The sequence below is a fragment of the Hermetia illucens genome, chromosome 2 (assembly GCF_905115235.1).
Source record: "Hermetia illucens chromosome 2, iHerIll2.2.curated.20191125, whole genome shotgun sequence".
In the NCBI taxonomy this organism is placed as follows: Eukaryota; Metazoa; Arthropoda; class Insecta; order Diptera; family Stratiomyidae; genus Hermetia; species Hermetia illucens.
In genome coordinates this window covers 35,635,724-35,657,652 of record NC_051850.1, presented here as the reverse complement: position 1 = coordinate 35,657,652, position 21,929 = coordinate 35,635,724, and the positions used below count along the sequence as shown (strand labels likewise).

Genomic DNA, 21,929 nt, shown 5'->3' with positions numbered 1-21,929 from the left:
CAATATCTATCAGAGACAGCTCGGGAAGTAAAGTGAATCGTCTAGTCTGCCTATAATATCGTTCCATTATTTAGAATTAAAGGCATTTTTGACATCATGCGTTACGAGCGGCACGACCCCTGAAGAGCATACACAACTGACATGACTTCATCTACTGTGGATCTGTGTCTTGAGGACCAACCTTCGGCAGCACGTATCACTTCTCAAATTTTGCTCCTAGTGAGCTTTTCTAGCACTTTCCCAGCCAGTATGCAGTAGGTAGCTCTTTTCCTTTGCTGATCAGCACAAACCACGCCACATTGCAGTGGGAAAGAAAAATTCCCTCCTTCAGAAAGACGTTGAGACGATGTTGGGACCAGTTTGTATACCTCTATCGGAATATCAGATCCTGACTCCGTTTTGCTTTTCATAGAGAAGACCCTCTCTTTCAATTCTTTAATAGAGAAAAGTGGGCAATTATCGGTGCCTTCCACGCTACTGTCGTCAACTCGTATGGGATATGCTCGGCCTTAATTAAATAAAGGTTCGGCAGAGTCCCGATTTTCGGGTTACCAGATGATAACTGAGTCCCCACGTGCTTGTCACAGCTTAATAGCTCTGGAGTCTTATTTTGGTTAATCTGGACTTCCTTATTGTGCTATATGCAAACTTTCGGTCATTCGAATGTTGTGTCAATTAGCGGAGTTTGTGATACTCCTTCCGTAGCTCGGCAATTTCCGTCGTCTCACCCTCCTGGGAATGGAAGCTGCGCAGGTAACCGTTATTAAGTTCATAACTGAATCTACGACAGTGTCAGCTGCAATGCCACGATCCTCAGAACTGTTCTCCAACGCGGCTCCATCTGCTTCAAGAGTTTCGATAAATCTTCCGGTGTTTACCTTCGCGGCGTTCCACGCGCAGGAGAAGCGCCGGGTTTCTTCGAACGCGATGTATTGATGGTTGCCACCCTTCCACCAACGATTCCTACGCAAAGGTTACGTCGAAAATGCTTTCTTTGCAGTCTGAGCACCGGAATATTGGCGTACAGGTTAACATTACAAACCCTGGTGGCACTGCTTGTTGTTGCCTTTTATCTTCCTTCGCCTTCTTCACCTCTTATCCGTTTCCAGCCCTGGTGACTAACTGAATAAATTCTCCTTTAGATTCACCTTCCTCCTTTCACTTTTTCCCAGGTTCTCTCTTCAACTGGCTACCCTCGATTCCTTTGGTGCTTACGGTGATCTCAGGGAGGAGGATAAGGGGGGGGGGCGGAAGCGGTTGTTCCTCTTTTTGTTTGTTTGTTTTGCTCTCTATATTCAGGAGGAGTAGGAAATGAGGAAGGAAATACGATATCGGAATTCCTATCGCTCCATAAGCCCGTTTTTCACGCCGTTGCTGACGTTTTCTGGAGGAACGTTCTAGACAGCAGGCGGCGCTTCACAACTGCTGCACATTTTTGATAAGCATTTCCTTCTTGACTTTCACAAGAACAGTCGACTGCGCGTCCACTTAGCTTATATTACCATGTGTCCGGTTTCAGAAGTGCATTCGGTGCCTCTTTCCGAAACAGCAGCATTGTATGGTTTACCTTCGGGGACTAAGCTCCTCCGCCAGTTCCCTCAGAGGTCACCTACACTTAACTGATCCGGGAACTCACGGACTACTCGTCCAGACTCCTGAAGGGACACAATTACCACCTTTTCACATCTAGGTTCGCATCATTCAATGGATGCTGGTAAGGTGTTGGCGATGATTCCGGTTGTGTTCCTGTGTATCGGTCATTAGTAATTCGGCCTTTATCAAGGAACTTTCACAAAACTACTAGCTAGGATGCATCTATAATGCCAGCTAGGGAAGTGCTCCGACACCTCGGGGATGCTTCTCGTATTATAGACTACCCTTTATGGATCGTTTGTAACCCCTGAGGTGTCTATGCATTATACATATTTGTACCATTATGTATATTCCTTCCCCTCTGGGGGGTTTTCAAACTACAGGGAAAGAAAATTGCAGGCGAAACTTCGAGGTAGACTTAGGCGAGCTATACCCACCAACAAACTATACTAGAATACTTCAAGGAAGTTTGCGCAGAGGCAGACCAAACCAACTGTGGAACACCGCACGGAAGCTTTTTGATGAAGATGAGAGGGCGAACGCCATAACTAACCAAGAGCGCAAAGAAAATGTAAACAAGTCTGATATGGTGCCCTAATTGAGAAGGAACTTGCAGAGATTTGGCGGAATTGGAGGTAATAAGGCTCCCGGTTTCGATACTTGCTATTAAGACCAGACCCGATTGATTACTGCGTTGATACGTGGTTAGAGCATGCTTGGTAGACGGGCAAAAACTAGTTTTCCTACCGAAGTCCAATAAGTAACCGGGACATCCGTCATTACACCGCCTTATTTACCATATAAAAACGATAGGAAAGATGCCCGAAAGGGTCATCAATCAATAGACTTCTCCCTATCATGAACCATAGGGACAACTGGTCGGAGCAACAATTTGGATTTCATCAAGCTCATTCATCGGTCGACGACATAGACGTATCTCTGAAGCTGGCTCGAGGCGCGATATCGTCTAATGAATGTTGTGCCTTGGTAACATTGGAGGTCAAAAACCCTTCAATTCAGCCAAAAGGGGTGCCTCTAGTTATTTGACTAGGCTTGTCGAAAGTTACTTCCCGGATAGGATATTTTGATACGATACGGCTGAGCGACTTGAGCAGAACACCATTACAACAGGAGTACCACAGGGCTCAGTGTTGGATCTTTCCTGTAATGTACATGGGGTCCTTGTCCTTTTCATTCCAAAGGAGACCACGATAATCGGTTGCGCAGATGATCAAACCGCGGATATCATGGCGAAACAATTTCAGGATGATGAAGTCTACGCTAACGAAACCATTAGTGGGAAATGGTTCAATTTGGTCTTGCGGAATAAAAAAGCGGAGGCGATCTTGATTACCAAACTTAAGAAACGGAATACAAGTATTCGTGTTGGTGGTCAGATCATCACTTCAAAGTCGGTTAACAAATATCTAGGAGTGATGATTGATTCGAAGACCAATTGACACTTGGGTTTTACTGCGAGAACGCAACAAACACCAGCATATCGTAAGTGCGGATGATGCCTAACATTGGAGGCTCAAGCCATAGCAGTCGGAGGAGGGTAAACATGACTTCCTGCTTAATGGCGGTAAGGGTGTGCAACGCCTTCAGAACAATCTAAGGCGTGTGTCAATGAGGCAATGATCCCGATGGACATTCTAGTAAGTCAGGCTCGCTGCCTGTGCATGAAAAGGAGAGTGAATTTACCTGAAAAGGATATAGAATACTGAAAGGATGGAAAAATGACTCGCAGAGGGTACTGGAACCACACTATGATTGTGACGATATGGCGAAGTGGTAGGAAGGAAGTATCTGCAACAATTCAGGTTGGATGTTTCTCTTTTTTGCCATGATTGTTGTTGTACACACGAAGACCTGGAGTATGCTGTTTTCGATTTTACTCAAAGGTAGGGGGGGGGGGGGGGGCAACTTGGAATCAGGATCAGAATAAGCACTCAGAACATTGTTGGAGGAATGCTGAAGTCGGAGTCAAACTGTTTACGGTGAACTTCGCAATCAAAAGAGCGGAAGGCTTGGTGGCTTAAAGTGCAGTTCTCTTTGCAAAGAAAACTTTGCAGCGGTCCTAGGAGGAAGATATAATAGAAGGAGTGGGTGCGATCCCATGGTGAATATTTGAGTTAGATGAAGATATTGTTGGATAAGTGCATTTGAAACAAAGTTGAAGTCGCTCCAATCTTGCCAGGTTTGCTGGGAATAGCATAAGACACGTCATCCCCCCTATATTGCCTTTCAAGACAACTGGTGTGAAAACGTTCATCGGCTCAATCTATAGGGTAATGTGTGAAATCTAGCAGAGACATCATTGAGGAGAAGTGCCTTTTTGCCGGCGTTCATTTCATTGGGCGTTGTCATTGGTATCGTGGTACCTAACATCCATCGATACCCATCCTCTATATAGATGATGTTTTCTTGTCTTTCCACAAAAAAATGGAAGGTTGAATTGATGTTACTAACGAATTGGGGATGGTACTAGAAAATGAATTCGAACTTCCTTGTTCTCGATATCCTTCATGATTTACGCATCAACGGCAATCTTACAATCAAATCAAAACCTAAGCGATATATACTCATATGATGACTCGCATTCTCCACTTAAAGAGCCATCATGTTTGTATCTAATTGTTTACAAACAGGATTAGACTTCCTGAAGCCAAATAACGAGGGTTGGATTCTACCAAATTCCCTGAAAGCATGGCAAGGCAGAATATGTGTAAAAATATAAAGTTAAATTCGTTAATGCTGACGTACCCAACTTGAAATTTTACTACGATGGGGGAATATTTTTCTTTTGATTGAAACTCAGATATCTTAAAAATAATTACCATAATTTGGTGAAAGGCTAATGCGTTATTCTTGCCCCGGTAAACAGGAATACTCCCACTCAAATTTAACTACCTACGAGCACTACCCTCCAAAACCTTCCAACATCCTTAAATATACTTCAAAACTCAGTACGTGGCCTTAATTATGCCATACAAATGCCGTCTCAAAGAAGTATCCTTCACGACTCCCTCTCAAGATTTCTTTTTCAACTTACCCTCCAGCCAGTTTTTGATTGAAGTACGAGAACTTACTCAAAATACGTAAATTCAAATATTTACTTTTGTTCAATTTTTTTCAAATGCGTAGAGTAAATCAGATTTCCATCCCCTTCACATCATCTCGCTTGTAAAAGTGTCGAAATTGAGGGTACGTATACCATCATTACTGAAACACGACAAAGATACACCAAACATTCCAATTTTTTTCAGAAATCTCGAGATGAAAATATGTCTACAAATTGCTCTACATTAAATTTGGTAGACAGACAGCCATTTCTTCTTGTATTCAAGATGAATTCAATGTCGTCAGGATGGAAAATACATCCCTGGATATACAGTCGTCCCCCCGAGAAACAAGAGCGAAAATCCTGAGACGAGAGTTGGGGGCAGCTGACCAAAACATCCGCAAAATTCCCATCAAATCCTATTAGGCCGATTTCCAATTCCCGGTGGGTATTTGCAGACAGGGGCCAGAATAATGTGCTTCAGGGATATCTCCGTATTACGAGTACTTTCCCCCATAACCTTCATCTTGCTTGAGGGTACTTTTGAATTCCTCCAAGCCACCTGCTCCTTCTAGCCCCGTTTTTCATTTTCCTTTCTACGTAGTCCTTCAATGAATTTTTCAGATCTCGGAGAATTCTGTCTCATCTGCCCTGAGGCGCTTTTGACCACACGAAATACTGGAAGCATCACTTATCAAACAATCTCTGCTTTCTTAGCATGTTCCTTAAATTTAGACAACTACTTAAGATGTCCTCGAACTAATACTTATGAATATCCATGGAAACAAAACGAGCGCGGTCATAGCCTCGTCGGAAGGTAATTAGGTGAATCTTTCATTCGGTCGTTTAGTTCCTAAGCTTGCGAATCGGGAGGTATGAGAGATAGCTCTTGGCCACGACATCACCGAAAATAGAAAATGTCAATGTTGATGCCCTGAGGAAGGGGAGATGTAAGCGTGCTTATCCAATTTTCACCATGAAAACAATATCTTTGTCCGGAAAGCAGCTACAATTCGTTCTGAGGTCGTTTTGAATACAAACTCAAGTCACCCTAGCCAAGGGCCGCTGATTGGTGTTAGAGGGGAGAAAGTAATTTCGTAATTGGTAATTAAGTTGTGGACGACGGCGAAAACAAAAATGTCAACGAGGATGAATTTTATCCTGAGAGACGAGCCGGATTGATATCATCTTAAAAGTTCACTATCCTTTAATCGTACTTAATTGAAAAATATAATTTGAGAATTTCTCCCAAAAGACCTTGGGGTAATTTTTCAAGATATCAATCTGTGCGATGATTGGAAATATCCTTAACTGACATTCTAGCAGGAAACTCTAGACTGAACTTCGACGAGGATTCTTCAGCTCCAACGTGAGGTATCTAATCTGAATTATTGACGACGATTTACTACACTTACCTTCTCAGACGTAATTGACTATTTATGACCTACTTCATAGTTAATCTCTCTAAGGATTAACGATGAGAAGTCGAGAGCCTTTCGGGCTCAAGCGAGTCACACTGAAAGCATGTTCCTCCGTACCGCAATAATGTTAAAGTCGCCCTCAACACATCCTCAAGTATACTCTAGGATATTCATCCTAAGTGGAAACTATAACCTAAGGAGACGTGAGGAAGGGACTAAACTGGAAAAATTTATACAAGGCACACCTCCGAGCTATTCCACTACAGATTAGAATGACATGGCAGACGGCACTAACGAGTGCGAGGCCTACGGTCGGAAAAGCACCAGCAAATAAAGAATGGTGTCAGGATAGATCACGGAGATTAAATGAGATTATATTAAGCCTTATAGCTAGGCCATAAGTCAAATAGGCACAGCGTAGGTATCGCACTCGCTCTTCCTCATTTCGACCCCTGCTTTTAGTTCATGGGTGCTTATACACATGTGAGCCTCACCGCAGCTCCGTCATATGGGCTCGCCATGATTGGTAATTTTACACATCCTTGGGCATATGTGATTAACTTCCATTCTATTCCGACAGGTGTAACGACCGTTGACGCGCCAGGAAAGGTGTGTACGGAAAGCATATGGTGGTATGCTCCGCAAACTTGGGATCGACGCCACCATCATTGGTCGTGATTGATGTTGAAATTTATTGGATATCCTTCGCCTCTATAAAAAGGCGAAAAAACGAGGTCGGGAAGTTCATCCTACAGGTAACCTGCTTGCTGCGTGTTGGCAATAAACCAGGCGCTTTTATGCAGTGTAATCGAAGAATTTCCAAGGAATTCGATAAGAAGTTGGCTGTGCGAAATTCTAAAGCTGTTACGACAGGGCTCGATTTGTTTGTGCTCCTTCACGCTACGCATTTAGTTCCACCTTTTCAAAAAGTCAGTTCGTATTTGTCCTTGCCTAGGATCTACGGGAGACAGGCAATTCACTACCTTCTTCGCTTCAGAGCTAACATTATTGGAAATATTGTCGTATTTGATTAAGATTAAGGGTTGTGTCGAATCGAGAATGTTAAGTAGACTTTAATGACTTTTCGCATGGAGTTGGTTGAAAGGATTTTTGCTTTAGGTGTTCAGGATTTTCTAATGATATGAAACAGATCCGGTAAATGGATGGGGGATTACTTAAATGGTGAAGTAATGTTAACTAGGTTTTGAGAAAGTATAAGGGTGAATTAAGGGTACATATAGGTAAGCCAAATAGGGCTCGGGAAAACTTCGACAAAACTTTATCATTCTTTGCAAATAATTAGATGCTAGACGGAAGAGCGTATATAGTTTTGGGTATTCTGTATAGTTAAAATTTATCTTTAATGCCCAACCCCGGTCTCTTCCATGTCTATGGTTTCAATGTCTCGACACATTATCGAGAAGTTCCTACGGCGTGCCTGGGATCAGTCAGGTGAGTTTCCAGGTTGGACTGTAGCGTCTATGTACAATTAGGACAAGTAAATTCAAAATGGGCTTCTGTGCAAATACAGAAGAAGTGGAAGTAGCTCAAGCGGAAGTATTTCAACCAGTTCCGGCTGCAACATGGGAGACTCCAACATTTCTTCGACTTTATGAATGACCTCGAAGACGTCATTACTTTTCTCATCTATTTGTAGCTTTCGCTGTTGAATCGGGTCTTGCAGATCATTACTGGTCTGAAAAGATCTCTCAGTACGAATTTCAACGAACTGCAGGTTACTTGACTGGTTGACCGGTAATGTTCATAGTATCAATCAATAAATGGGGTGGGAATGGGGTGCGAATTAACCGCCCGCTTTTCCGGAGACTGCTACGATAGTAGTAAGGGACCCACTTTTGACGCCAAGTGCGCTACGGAAGACAAGATGTTCAAAGTGATAGCATTTTTGCGGAGGATGTTGCTAAACCCCGCCCACTTGGGGCCAAAAGCATGCGGCAAAGTCTAGGGCACAGAGGTGATCCAAAGGAGTAAGTTTTAATATTCGTGGGCGGTGTTGTTTTTTCAAAAGTGGAGTTGAAGATAACACAGGAGGAGCACAGGAGTAACTTTGAATCAAACCTGCTGCAAGGGTTTCGAATAGAGAAGTAGGCGGACGGTAGTGAAGTATCCGCAAAGGTTCCGATCTGATTGGAAGTATTTACGACAACCTGTGCTTGTTCGTTGTGCAAATAGAAGGACCATCGCATATCTGGCGCTGTAACTCCCACTATCACCGTGAATTTATCGTCAGTCATATATTTAGAATGGAACAGGAGCGAATTTTGTAAAGCTACTATGATGGGGAGGGACAGTCTGCAATTTTCGTCGTTTAGAATAAGAACGAATTTATCATCGACTGATTCCACCGAAGGGCTGCCAAGAGCAGAGCCCCGCATGGCCAATCCGTCAGCCCGCTCATTCCTCTCCATGTTCCTGTGCCTGGGAACCCAGAGGAGGGTGACCTCGAGCGTGCCGCCCAGATTGTTCAGCGCGTTTCTGCGCTCCCCCACCAGCCTAGAGGATATCGTCGCTGAGTACAAGGCCTTGATGGCCGCTTGCTTGTCGGTCAAAACGGCTATGTTACGCTTGGGGCTCGGATCATGCTCCAGCCATCAACAGACTTTCACTATCGCTTAGAATACACTGATGAAAACTGCGAGACGATACGACTCGAATACCCTATGTGTATTCGAAAAAAACCCCACGCCGAATCCACAGGTCATCTTTGATCTATCGGTGAAGAATACTGTGCCATAACCTTGCAACACTGCGCCAGTCTTCCGCTTTGCCCTGGTTAGAAAGTAGAGTTTCTCGTCAAGTTCAGCTTTCGTGTGGCATAGCCCGCAGCGAATACCCAGATTTCCCGAGGTATTTCATATAGAATGTTACTGTGGTCGTAGGACTTCGCTGCCTCACGTAGTCTGACGGCACTGCACGCTGCAACATATTTAATGTGGAGGTCTAGGGGGAGGGGATGCAGGAGTACATTGAGAGAATCTGCCGGAAAGGACCGCAGAGCCCCAGTAGTTCTTTGAATCCTATTAAGCTTCGTTCTATTGTATTTTTTGCTCAAAGCTTACCACCATACAATAAAGTCGTACGTTAGGATTGAAGATTGGAGGAAAGAACCAATCTTTGTTCATTCCGTCGTGGTAGGTGGAATTCAGGTATCCTTGTCTTGGTGGTGAATAGCATCAGTTCCGTTCTGGTTGGGTTTATGCCGAGCTCGCAACTTGCGGCCCACTGGCGCACCTTTTGCAACGCTCCCTCCATGATGTCGCTAATAATGGGCTTAAACATCCCTAAACTGCGTTGTTATTCTCTAGAAACCCTATCAGAATAAAGGGTATATCTAGTGTGGAGCTAATACATATTGCATTCTCAAACTGCCCTTTGAATTTCAATCCATTACGATTCAATAGAAAGGGAAATTAAGTGTGGCTCAGGAGGGACTTCCTAAAGGCGACATTGTGCTCATAATAATAATAGCCGGTCCCAAGCTTGGTTCTGAAGGGACTGCAGCGTCTCAACGGGTAGGTGATGAAAGTGCAGGAATTGTAGTCTTGCAGATTACTCGCAGAGGAAGCTACTACCATACCTAAAGGTATTAAACGAACGACCAGAATTGAGCAGAAGGAAACATTTGAGGTACGTTACCGATAACCATCGGGAGTCATCTGATTTGGTGACTGGGTCGGGCTGCCCATAATGGACAACACGGTATCGAAATCGCAAATCGAGTGGCACTTCCATGTTTAGGCGTCACGATGACCAAGAACATGATCCACCTGCCTTAGTTGTTTCGCCATAATCTGTGGCGGCCTCTTCAGCAAGTTCGCGTAGACACCGGATGAAATGGACTGAGGAAGTTAACCCCGTTATCATCTGCGTCTACGAAAAAATACCAATGGCGCGGGTATGTACAATATCATATCGAGCGGTTCCCGCGATACGGGCATGTGACTATGCAGTGGGTTCCATGCTAATAACAGTTTATTACTTGCAGCGACACAATCCCCGCCTCATCAGGAAGTACATTCGATGTCAGGTCGTTGGGAGTAGAGGCGGCGACATCAACAACACCACGCCGCACTGCAGGAAACGGTTTCAGTACTTGCCGAAGAATACTTGTTCACTGTCCGGCTGATGTCTCCACTTATGTTCGGGACAAACGTCAAAGAATATTCGGAAATGGAGGCTTTGCATAGACCACGTATTCTGATGCTCTATGCATCCCCTGCTGCTCTGAGAATTCTATTTCAAATCAATTAGGAGATTGCGTCTCCATTGTGTGCTGACATATCGCTCCCCCGACTGTCAGGGTGTGTGGCCGTGATTCGCTTTCTCGGTATTTGTTTGAGTGATCGGAAGGTTGACCCCACTTATTAAGGCAGGACATTGCTAGGCTGTTCAGGTACAGAGCCAGTAGAAAGATCAGCTGAGTTTTCATCTTCCGATAGTATACAAGCAATCAGTTTAATCTGACAGCGATCTGCATCAGATTTAGAAGTTATCTTCTAGATCTTCGTATTTTGAAAATCGCTGACGGCGGCTTCGAAGTAGAGTGTCGCTTACCTTCTTTTATGTTTCGCATTTCTGATTTTACGCAATGGTAGGAACATTGGTCCCCAAGTTCAGTCAATATCCCCAATCCAATATGATGCAGATACCGATGACCGAATTAAAGCCAAAGTTCCCTTCTTCTTCCGCAACACAAGTTGTCCAATAACGTGGAAAGGGATCAACGGCCATAAGAAATTGGAAGCTGTAATGGTCGTTAAAAACCGAGAAGGAGGTAAGTGTATAGGCTGTGCGACGCAATGGGCGAAAAGTAAGGAAAAGTTTAAAAATACTCTTTAACACTTTTAAACGGCTTTGGCCCATTTCCTGATGCATAAATTCATAAATCTATCTCCATTGCCTACATAGAGTCATTCGGTAAAAATGCATTTAGTTGCACCTTAGCATGAGAATCTACATAGCATTGCATCGCCAGCTACAAGATAAAACTACAAGATAAAAATAAAAATTTTCTTTTACCCTGGATATTCACTGTTATATGACGGTTGACACCCAAGGTTTTCGTTAATCAAAATCGGATTTCATTACTGCTTAAAAGGGCAGCTACAAAGAGCCTAAAAATTCAGTCTTAAAGTGTATCCCCTCTCTAAAATTTTGGTGAATACTTTATAGAAAGTGGATAGCGCCATCCATCCTCACTTGTTTTCACATACCCGGTTTGTTACATATTTTGTAGATAGAATGGATGATATTTCATCTGGTAGTTTGCCTTCCTTCTATTATTTATTTACCGGATTAGCATTCGGATATATGACACTTTGCTATTTTTTTACTCCCACCTTTCATAAATCCAACTTACGTAGGTACATACGTAATAATTTGATCCTATTTGATTTGAAGAAATGTTAATTTCATTTTGAAAATCGTGAATTTGATTCGGAAAACTAAAGAAAACTAAGAACTCATGTAAATAACAATTTGTATCCTTTTCCTATCTCTACTTATTCGCAGATATTTTATCTCATTACTGACTTTGCCTTTAAAATTTCCAAGCAAGTATTCAACACCATCCTTGGACAGCAAATCATAAAGACGCTATAAAAACTATTTAACGTATTGCTTCGTCTTTATCTTCGATTGAAGCAATGTTTTGTTAAAGTCCTTGTCGAAATTATCCCAGCAACACTGAGCATCTATTTATACTTTCCTTGTTCTCTACTGAGTATAGTGTTTGATAAGTTGCAGTAAACCTTCTTTCTTAATCTGGACTTGGGACCAGTTTACTGTATACACAGGATGGCGGGGCTCATAAATCTATTCATCTTCTTTTTCTTCAGCCTTTGTCCCATTCACAGGCGGGGTTGGCTCGTCGTGATTGGTTTTCCCATTTGGCTCTATCGAATGCCTGATCTGGGTGCAATCTCGAGGCTTTTAAATCCCCATCCACCGTATAAAGCCATTGCTGTTTCGGCCTGCCTTTTGGTCATTTACCATCGACTTCGATGTTCAGACCAACCTTGGCAAGTGAATTCTCGTTAGCCCGAATACCATCGAAGACGCCTCTCTCGCAATTTTTCCACGGTCGGTGCAAAACCCCTCCCCCCCCCCAGCGATTGTTATCGCGGATATTCTCAGTTCCGATGTGATAAAAACGTGTCACGCCACTAGTCCAACGCAAGCTCTTCGTCTCCATTACCGCAAGACGCCGTTCATCGTCTTTTATAGTCGGCCAATAATCAGAACCATAGAGGTCGACAGGGTTCATAAATCTATTCTGCAGCTATTAGGTTCTCCTTACTTGCTGTCTATCCTTTTTGTGTTACCCTTGACTTCAAAACCTTGTCGGTGCATCAGAGATATCTTTTCTGCCACAGAAACTTTGGGCTCACTCATCATAGCGAAAGTGCTGAGTAATACCACCGACAAATTCAGCAGCTTTATCTTCCTAGCAACAAATAAATAAACAATCTAAACTCGGAGTTCGATATCCGCTTGACTTTGCAGAAAAAGCCATTCATTAATTATTAGGTTTGGCTGCCCACTTAGCACATATGTTCGACTTCTTGTCATTTAAAATTCCAACCGTCTATTTTTGAACTTCAGGAAAACTCTCAATTGTTAGAGAGTCTTATCAAAAAATCATCGACTCAGATATTCCAAGGCAACACTCCACAGCGACCATGAATTCTTTCCATTATGTGACTGAATCTATTTTCATCGGAATTCGCTATCTTATCGCTTATTGTTGTCATTGTTCGACTAAGTTTTTCTCAAATTCGAAATCGGTCACCAACAAATTAATTATTGAACTAGCCCCGAATCAATGTTATCAATTGAACTTGCAACTAGTTTGCGGTCTAAGTGATTTTCCATGTAAGTTATGGGGACTCACAGTCGATTTTCAGAACAAGTTCTTTATTTAAACTCGAGCACTGGGAATTGAAGAAGATGGGGGGGGTTTGAGGAAGATGTGGTAATCCCTCCCGTTTTGAAAATCGGTGTCCCATAGATTCTTTAAAATTACAATGGAATGGAATTAGGGTAGATATAAGGCATTACATAGCTTACGGCCGCCTTGACCGGATGATAAGGAAAACGGTTACAAGGATTGCGATTAACACAATAATTGCCGTGTCAGATGCCCTTGAGATAATCCCGGTAAGTGAAAGGTATTTCAACTTTCCAACATTATCCAAGTGAAGCTTATGGAGATATTTTGAATCAAGGACGATCTCTTTTTCGGTCAAATTGCCTTGTGGGGTTCGAGGTAATGGTCCGCCATTCAGTACTAATATATGTTACTCAGTATTGTATTCCTAGATTACGTTACGGCATTTGCAATCAAAAGGGATATGCTGCAAAGGAGGTGTAATAGCGTGATTACTTTGCAGAACTAAGCACTGGCTGGGGAGGGATTTTCTTTAGGTAAGATTTGTGGATTCTTTTCTAATAGTCACGCTGATGGTGACCAGATTGTCCTTTTCTAATGTTTTTGGTCGAACAATGTTTAATCCTTTATTTTGATTTCTTCATTTCTCTTGAATGGGACCTATCCGACCTCGAAGCGTTTAGGTGGCTTTACCTCGGAATTGTGTCCTTTCAATTAATTCTCCTCTTTCCTTAGTATTGCGTGCCGCAGATTCTCATTTGATCAGGCTCTGAAAGATAATCATTTCTGATCTTTCAAAGAATACGTCAGCTGGTGTCACTTCTATGAGAATGGTAAGTCTCGTTGTACCTATCTAGTATGGTAGAATGGACACGCATGATTTGACTATTTACATTTTTGGATTGGTGCTAGGTACGCTTTTACGCCTAAGGATTATAGGCAATCCATCATAGTGGGACTGAAAAGTTCTCGTTCTTTGTCTGTGACTAATATTTTTCGAACAAAATAGTCATGCAGAATCTATTTTTTCGTAGATGTAAACTAGATTTATTGAAAAAAGGACCGTAAGATACTACCTAAGGGCCGAAGGAGAGTTAAAGTTTTTTAAAGGACTGTGGCAGTCCTGAATCTCTTATCACCTTGATGACGGACTAACCTTTTGAGCTAGTATACATTTTTTTTTAAAAAATGGACGAGTTCCAGTTTGGGTTGAACTCCATAATTGAGAATGTGCTACTAATATACTGGTGACGTTTGACGTCAGTATTCGTGATCGTAATTTACGGCTATTTAGGCTATAGACGAATTACGTCATGCGGTGATATTTCCCTTAGGTCGTTTTTCCTATCAGTCGTATCATTTCCTATCACGACGTTGTCTTTCAAGCTATCGTCCTCGATAGTTGTCTATTTTCTTGAAAAATTGTTCCTTGACCACTAGAGTGATAGGAACATCGTTCGGTACAGAGGGTAAAGCAAAGAGTTTTTTCAAACCGATTTTTCACCTTGTGAGCTTTTTGACAGAATAAAATTTTTGTGATACCAAAAATCTAAGTATCTTCAATCATTTGTGGCATACCCAGTGTGAGGAACACGGGAAAGGTACCGGTCATTTTTATCCTAGGGACCTTTACATTGTTTCTCGCTGAAAAGATTCAAATAAGACTTCGTCCCCAGATTGTCGATTATAAGGGCGCTATGTCTTTTGAAGTTTTCGATATGATTCATTTGATTATCCCCATATGCCAATATTATGAGGTCGGATTACGTATTCTATTTGAATAGCTTGACTGATCTGTGTAGTACATCCACTAGAGAGGGCGGTTTAGGATAGTTGGGCCAAAGTGGAGCATTATAACTTACAGCTTGGCGCATCGTGCTGCATATTGTAGATTTTATTTCTTTTAGGCGTGATTAACTGTCTTTTACCCGGTTGTGGCCTTGCTGTGACAGATTTTCTAGCAAATATTCTATTTACTTAGGCCGCGATCACGTTGTTGATCACGTGAGTGGATGAAGGTATCACGAAAATTGAGGTTTTGAAATTCGACTTAGAGTGTGTATACCACCGATTCTGTCTGCGGTTTTCCAATAATCAACATTTTAAGGAGGTCTCCATTCAGACCTTTAAGACGATATCGAGGGATCTATTCCTGTTGAATCTTCAGAATTTATTTTGTTGATATTTAAGCAAAGTTAGCAATTGATCGTAGGTCAGAAATTATCTATTTTCATTTTCGTCTGGGCCATAGTGCCAGTGAAGCTGGTGTTCCAAGGTACTTATATGGCGCTTGTCAGCATAATGCAACGACAGGCATTTTGTTTATAGAAGGACAGTGGTCGTATAATCAAAACCGCATCAGTTGGCTCCCTTAGACAGTGGAAGGTATCGGTGGAAACTCCTTACTTTTGAATTACAATATTAAACATGTATTGCTCCTCTTTGTATTGCTCATATAGTTTCCCATATCAAGATCGTTCTCTGTTCCACTGATTGGTTCTCTTTGCCTTTTGTAAGGGCTTTGGTATTCCTCGATTTCAGAGTTCCACTAGAAGTTCAGTAGTTGCTTTTGGGATACATAAATGATCGCCGTAACTTCCTGTGAATCTTCAAAGCCTTGTCATTTATGGTTCCTTCTAGTTTGTCTTTTGCTGAAGAACTTCCTTGAGTGTCTCCTGAGACAATTTTATATTAGTACATCGCCTGATTTAAAAAAGAATTATGGCCTGATGATCACTGTATGTATAGTGTTCCCCGACGTGCCACTGGAGGTCCTTTGCAAAATTGACGCTAACTAATGTGACATCTGGCGCCGACCTCATACCCTTTTTCAAAAAAATCGACGCATCCAGTGGTTGCAAGCATAAGATTCAGACGAAAAAGCCTCGTCGTCTTGCGTTCGTTTCTCAGCTGTCCCATTCTTCTGCACATGCTTTGGAAGCATCAGCTATTATTCTGGTGATGGTGCTCAGTTCAGAAGATCTTCATTGTTTGTTTGTTTTTCGCATGTCCCTAACGTCAATTTTCCATTCTTATTTATAACCCAAACTCTACTGTACCGTCTCGGAAAGGAGGTCCTGAGCGCCTGGCGATGGTTTCGGTTTAACTATAGTGGCATCGTTCCGTCGTAGTATTTGTCGCCGCCCTGGACCTGTGCTGTTGGCTGTGATGTGGGTGCAATAGTTGTCATTTATGTGCTGGTAGAACAGAGAATGGGGTCTTTCTGCACAATCCTTAGCGTGTACAGTAGTACAGTTTTTTACTATGTGACCAAATTTCAAACACCTAAAGCAACTTTTCAGCACTGATGACTTCGTACTGGCACGCTTCGTAGTGTAAATTTTCCCCATTATTATAATTCATTTTTGCTTTGTGTTGGATTCAAACTTGAGGCCATAATGATGTGTGAAAATTACTGTTAGCATAAGCTACTGTACCACTCTAACACTCAAAATTAAATAAAAGTTGTTCATAAAATAAATGTACCAAGCAATTCAACCAACGCCTTAAATTTCACTTGTCCTGTTTCCTATTTCAATTGGCGTCAATCCCTCTGCCTTCTATCCTCTGTCTTCTGTTTTCTGCCCTCTGTCCTTTGGTTTCTGTCGTCTGTCTTCTGTCCTCTGTCGTCTGTCTTCTGTCCTCTGTCCTCTGTCCTCTGTCCTCTGTCCTCTGTCCTCTGTCCTCTGTCCTCTGTCCTCTGTCCTCTGTCCTCTGTCCTCGGTCCTCGGTCCTCGGTCCTCGGTTCTCTGCCCTATATCCTCTGTTCTCTGTTTTCTGTTCTCTGTTCTCTGTCCTCTGTCCTCTGTCCTCTGTCCTCTGTCCTCTGTCCTCTATGCTCTATCCTGCCCCTTTTTCCTCCGTCCTCTGTATTCTGTCTTCTATCCTGTCTATTCATTTGTCCTGAGACTTCTGTCTTGCCCTCTATTCTCCATTGTCTGTGTTTCCAGTATACGTTTCATTCTATTTGTACGTAGCAACGCTGGAGTGGGAACTCTCTGAAAATGTGATGCCCGCGACCCACAATGGGCGCTAGTTTTGGAAACACTAAATTTTGAAAATAATTTCTTCGCTTGTCAAAATTTGAAAGACAATACGGCCCTAACATACCCGTTTACCTCGGACTAGCATTATGGGTAAATTTCAATGTACTCTTCCCATATAACAGAGCAAAGAGGACATTGTACCAGAACAATCTGAACTTGATGTCAGTCTGGCGTCTTTGCATTTGCCCAAAGTCCATGATTTGATGAGAGAGCAAGCAGATGTTTACAGTGTAGTGGAGGTGTCTGAGGAACTTTGAATTCTTCAGAAATTTTACTCAATGCAGCATACGACACTTTCTACCATCATATGTGATTCTGATAATAGTTTCTCTATTTCTATTTTGATGTATAAAACTGGACAGTTGTCGTGCTCGTTAATCTGGACAACCTCCTATCAGTCAATATCCTGTCAGGTCAACAGTATGTGCAGTCCGCGTTCTTTTTCTGCTACTACTTGGCTCCCCAGAGGTCTGTGTCGCAAATGAGAGAAGAATACTCCCTGGATAGTTCCAGAGTTCTCCCTCGAGTTGGTGAAGGCGGTTTTTTTAGAACCTCGATACTGTTGGCCAGGAGCGTGCGCACACTCCAGAAACTAATCATAAACCGTTTTCGATAGTCAAACATCGTAATCTTGTAGTCAGCTTCTATCCGAGGTGTAGTTGTTAGAACCCACAGGACAAATGGCTGATCGCATGCAAAATTAAATAAGCAGAAAAAGGTGTTGGAAAGTAGGAACTTGTAATTGAATAGTAAGCACTGGCGATTAAAGAATAGTTGAAGAAGAATTTGAGAAAAACATTTGTTAACTTGACTGAGTATTCAATTTAGGTTATCTCTCAGGTGACATCTTTCTCATTTTTATTTTCTGTTTCTGCTTTCAGATCAAATCGACTGCCGAGGAGTGCAGTGTCAGCCGCTACAATGCCCAGGGGACAGTATTGCGATATACGAAGAGGTCCAGGAAGACAACTACGACGCCGGCATAATTGATGAGGATGAGATACCCGGGGATGAGGAGGAGGATGAGAATATACAGAATGTCGAGCATGAAAACAAAGAAAATATTAGCCCTCAAGAGTCTCACTTGGAGGCTAACGAAAAAGGTGACGAGCAGGAGAACAGAACGCTTTCTAAAAGGAGCCTCCAGTACAAGCGGCGGGAATCCATCAAAATTGTTCCCGGTGACTACAAAAGCTTCATTCCAGACGACGGACGTTACCATGGTTATAATCACAACCACCACAAATGGAAACGAGAGACAGCCTTAGCTGCTAATGAAACTACTAAAACTACTAACGATACTATGACATCGTCAGGGATCCAGTGTTGTCCAAAACAGAAATGCATTTGTTCAGGTGAATGTGATATTCCGAGCTGCCCTTCGGCTCATGTTCTTACTATAGTTGAAGATGGAGATCTAGATCAGCCAGGAAAATGTTGTCCAGTGCACAAATGCCTAATAGAGCCTGACTGCAAAGCGAATGTGACTAATATAACCTGGAATCTGCCATGCAAAAGTTGTCGGTGTGTGGCAGGTCATAAATTCTGCCATGACACATGCGGTGAAGACAAAGTCACAATCTTGACCTGCTTGTCTGCAGGGTTGCGCAGGCATTACCATGACGGTGAATCCTGGAATGAAGATGCATGTACACGTTGCGAGTGTCACGCTGGCAAACCTAAGTGTTATTCAAGCGCCTGCAAACCGTTAGAGTGTGAACGGAAAGCCAGACTACCTGGCGAATGTTGTCCAGTCTGTGTTGATGATACTTCGAACGTGACAATGATTTCTACGTCGACTGAACAGAACAATACGACCGACCCAGAGGTTTTCGTATTGTCATCCACTTCCATCTCTCCACCTTCCCAGGATAATGCAACACCAAAAGTTATCTTGTCTGATCCGACAGTCCAAACTAGCTCTGAAGATGTTGGTCCTAGTACGTTGGTACCGCGTAACGGCAGCGAGCACACAGTTTCACTTACGGACGACAATTCGACCACGATCCTTACAGGCTGTGCCATTGTTTTACTATGTGCGGTAGTTGCTGCTTCCATTTGGTGGTGTTTGTTTCGAAATAAAAAGAAGAAGAATGTCGACTACCAGCCGGTCAGCTTCGATACAAATTCAAATCATGTAGCACCACCCTAAATCGAACTTCTCAATTGACGGATATGAAATTTCGTTTTCCTGGTGGAAATTTCGATGATTGGAAATTTCCTGGTAGACAGGAAGCGGAAAGCGTATTGTATTGTATTAAATATGGATTATTGATAATCGTTGCATAATGAAATTTTATGCACTTTGTATTATAATTTAATCGATATCTATTGTATACACGCATATTTTTATTTAAATTAAGTTTTGATTGTGAATGTTTTATAGTCGAGACGATTTTGGGGGTAGTTTTCGAATCATGCTCAAATTTAAGCTGGAAACTACCTTTAGGTTTTATCTTTTCTTCAAAAGATAGTCAACTATCTTAGTCAAAGTTAGAGTGGATCTAAATCTACCTTTATTTCGGACGAGTTGGCCGAGTTGTAGCTTTTTGAAAGGGTGAACCCCTCAAATGATCTCGTGTTAATTGAATGTACTAGCGACTAGCATTCAGGATCGCTACCTCACCAAATTTCAGTAGTTCAAGTTTTTGCAGTTTGGTTTCATTCCATATTTTTGAGGACTATGCTCACTTGCTTGGGCTTGGCTAACAAGGACCATATTTTTCCTTGCGCATCCTCATCGCTGGCTATAGATTCAGTGTAAAGGACCGAATCAACTATTTAACGATCGCTTTAAAATTCCTTTCTCCATCGACTGTAAAACATGTTTGAAAACAAAATAAAAAATATGTAAACGAATTGTGATATTCATTTGTAATCATAGTTACTATATGTGCGACTTTTTTTTAATCTTATTTATGTTCTTAAATTATATTTTTATGTAAATATAATATTTTGCATTGAAACTACTTTAGTATTGTAACTCTAGCGTAGAAGTTTAAAAAGAAAATGAATTTAAATTAAAAAAGGACACGCATTCATAGAATGAAAATCAAAGACAAACTGTACAATTCACTACTAGCCATTGGAGATTAGATTATCTAACTTCTAACGTATGGAACATTTGATCTGCATGAAAAAGAAATTTTATTCCAAAAAATTATTATGCATAAGACGCTGCTTGTAAATAGTCAAAGAAAAGGAAGTGAAATGCTTTAAGTAATATCCGGGCTGAGTTTGCACATCCTCGAATCAAACGAAGCCTGGACTAAGTAGCTGCTGATTGCTTGCGATAGATTAGGGGCAACGAAATTTCAAATACGAACTGAATATTTTATTTTATTTTCGTAGTAGACACTTATTTACATGATACGTCAGTATATAGAGTCCTAGACAGTTTCAAGGAGCACGGTCATCTCTGTTGATTTTTGCCTAAATATGTCTTACCACTATTATCGAAACTACTTTTACCATTAGGATCTAAGAATTCGACACCTGCATTCTATCCACATGCATATATATAATCAACATGTTCCAGAATGTCACATTTTTAAATAATCTATTTGTATCGTTTCTGCGTCAAGTTAACGGCATTCCAGGTGTAACTACAACTTTACAAATCAAATTAAGGAGTGCCCACACTAAATTCACGTCTTTCTAAATCAAATTCATAATTTTCAGAATGAAATCAATTCCTTCGCAAATGAAATTAACGATTTCTGAAACAAAATTAACATTTTTACTAATCAGATTTACAGGATTAAAGGGAAACCAAAAAGAAAAACTATGTGTGAAAATGGAATGGAGTCCTTTCCCCATAGCTCTTTTCTTAGATCATCAAATAGGTTAATCTATAATAATTTTAATATGAATAGGACAATCGTGCATTTGATTTGAAAATATGTGAATTTGGTGCAGAAAATCGTTAAATTGATTTGGAAAATTGTTATTTTCACCCGGAATATCGTTAACTAGAGGTGGAAATGCTATATACCATTTGTAAGACAAATTCACTATTGGTTAAGTTAAATTAAAACTTTGATAAATGAACTTAACTACTTAGCAAATAAAATTAACTCTTCCTCTTCCTTCCTTTATAAATGGTTTATGTTTTGAAACATATGAAATTTTCATTCGTTAAAGCTTTAATTTCATTTGTTAAAGAGTTAATTTCATTCCCTAAAACGTTAACTTCATTTGCTAAATAGTTAAGTTCATTTATCAAAGTGTTAATTTAATGTGACAAATAGTGAATTTGTCCTGTAAATGGTATATTATATTCTTCAATTTTCTTCACCCCTATTAAACTTTCTGCAAAGCCGAATCCTTTCCCAAATGATACTTCAAATGAACTCTATAAATTGTTCTATATTTACAATAATCTCTCAGTTTGAATGTAGTTACCAAATGAATTTTGTTGATATTTATTTTATTGATATCTGTATATATTGATCAAGCAAATAATGATGCCCATTTGTATGATTTTATACAACTACCAACAATTTTAACTACTTTATTAGAAATGTAGTTGATTTTAGTGTCGCGTATTAGTTTACACATAGTTCGCACAACAAAATGGTAACTTGTGAAATTTTGTGATAGCAAACTATTGTCTTTATTATCATATGATTCAATATTTAATTATATTTTCATTAAAGCATACGTATTAAATGGACTGAATAAACGAAAATAACTGTGTTTCATTGTTGAAAACTGAATTGAATCGTTAATCATGATTTCTAAGTAAATACCACCAATGGAATGAATAGATGTGGAGAGAAACTTAATGAATTTTTTTTTAATTTTTAAATTTTTTATTTTTAATCAGAGTAATCGGGCAAATCATCCACACTCTTCTGCCACTCTCCTAGGGGTGGACCAGGTTAATCACTTCT

The 21,929-nt window shown here is 41.1% G+C and overlaps 1 protein-coding gene across 2 annotated transcripts in view; it reads left to right on the top strand.

The window, feature by feature from the left end:
* Positions 1 to 21,721, top strand: part of LOC119647775 — a 553,287-nt gene extending 531,566 nt beyond the window's left edge. For both annotated transcript variants that reach the window (XM_038048955.1, XM_038048956.1), the window contains exon 2: positions 17,916 to 21,721. In XM_038048955.1, the coding sequence (XP_037904883.1) occupies positions 17,916 to 19,186 (1,271 nt within the window). In that variant the 3' untranslated portion in view covers positions 19,187 to 21,721. The remainder of the gene's footprint in view (positions 1 to 17,915) is intronic.
* The last annotated feature ends 208 nt before the right edge of the window (positions 21,722 to 21,929 follow it).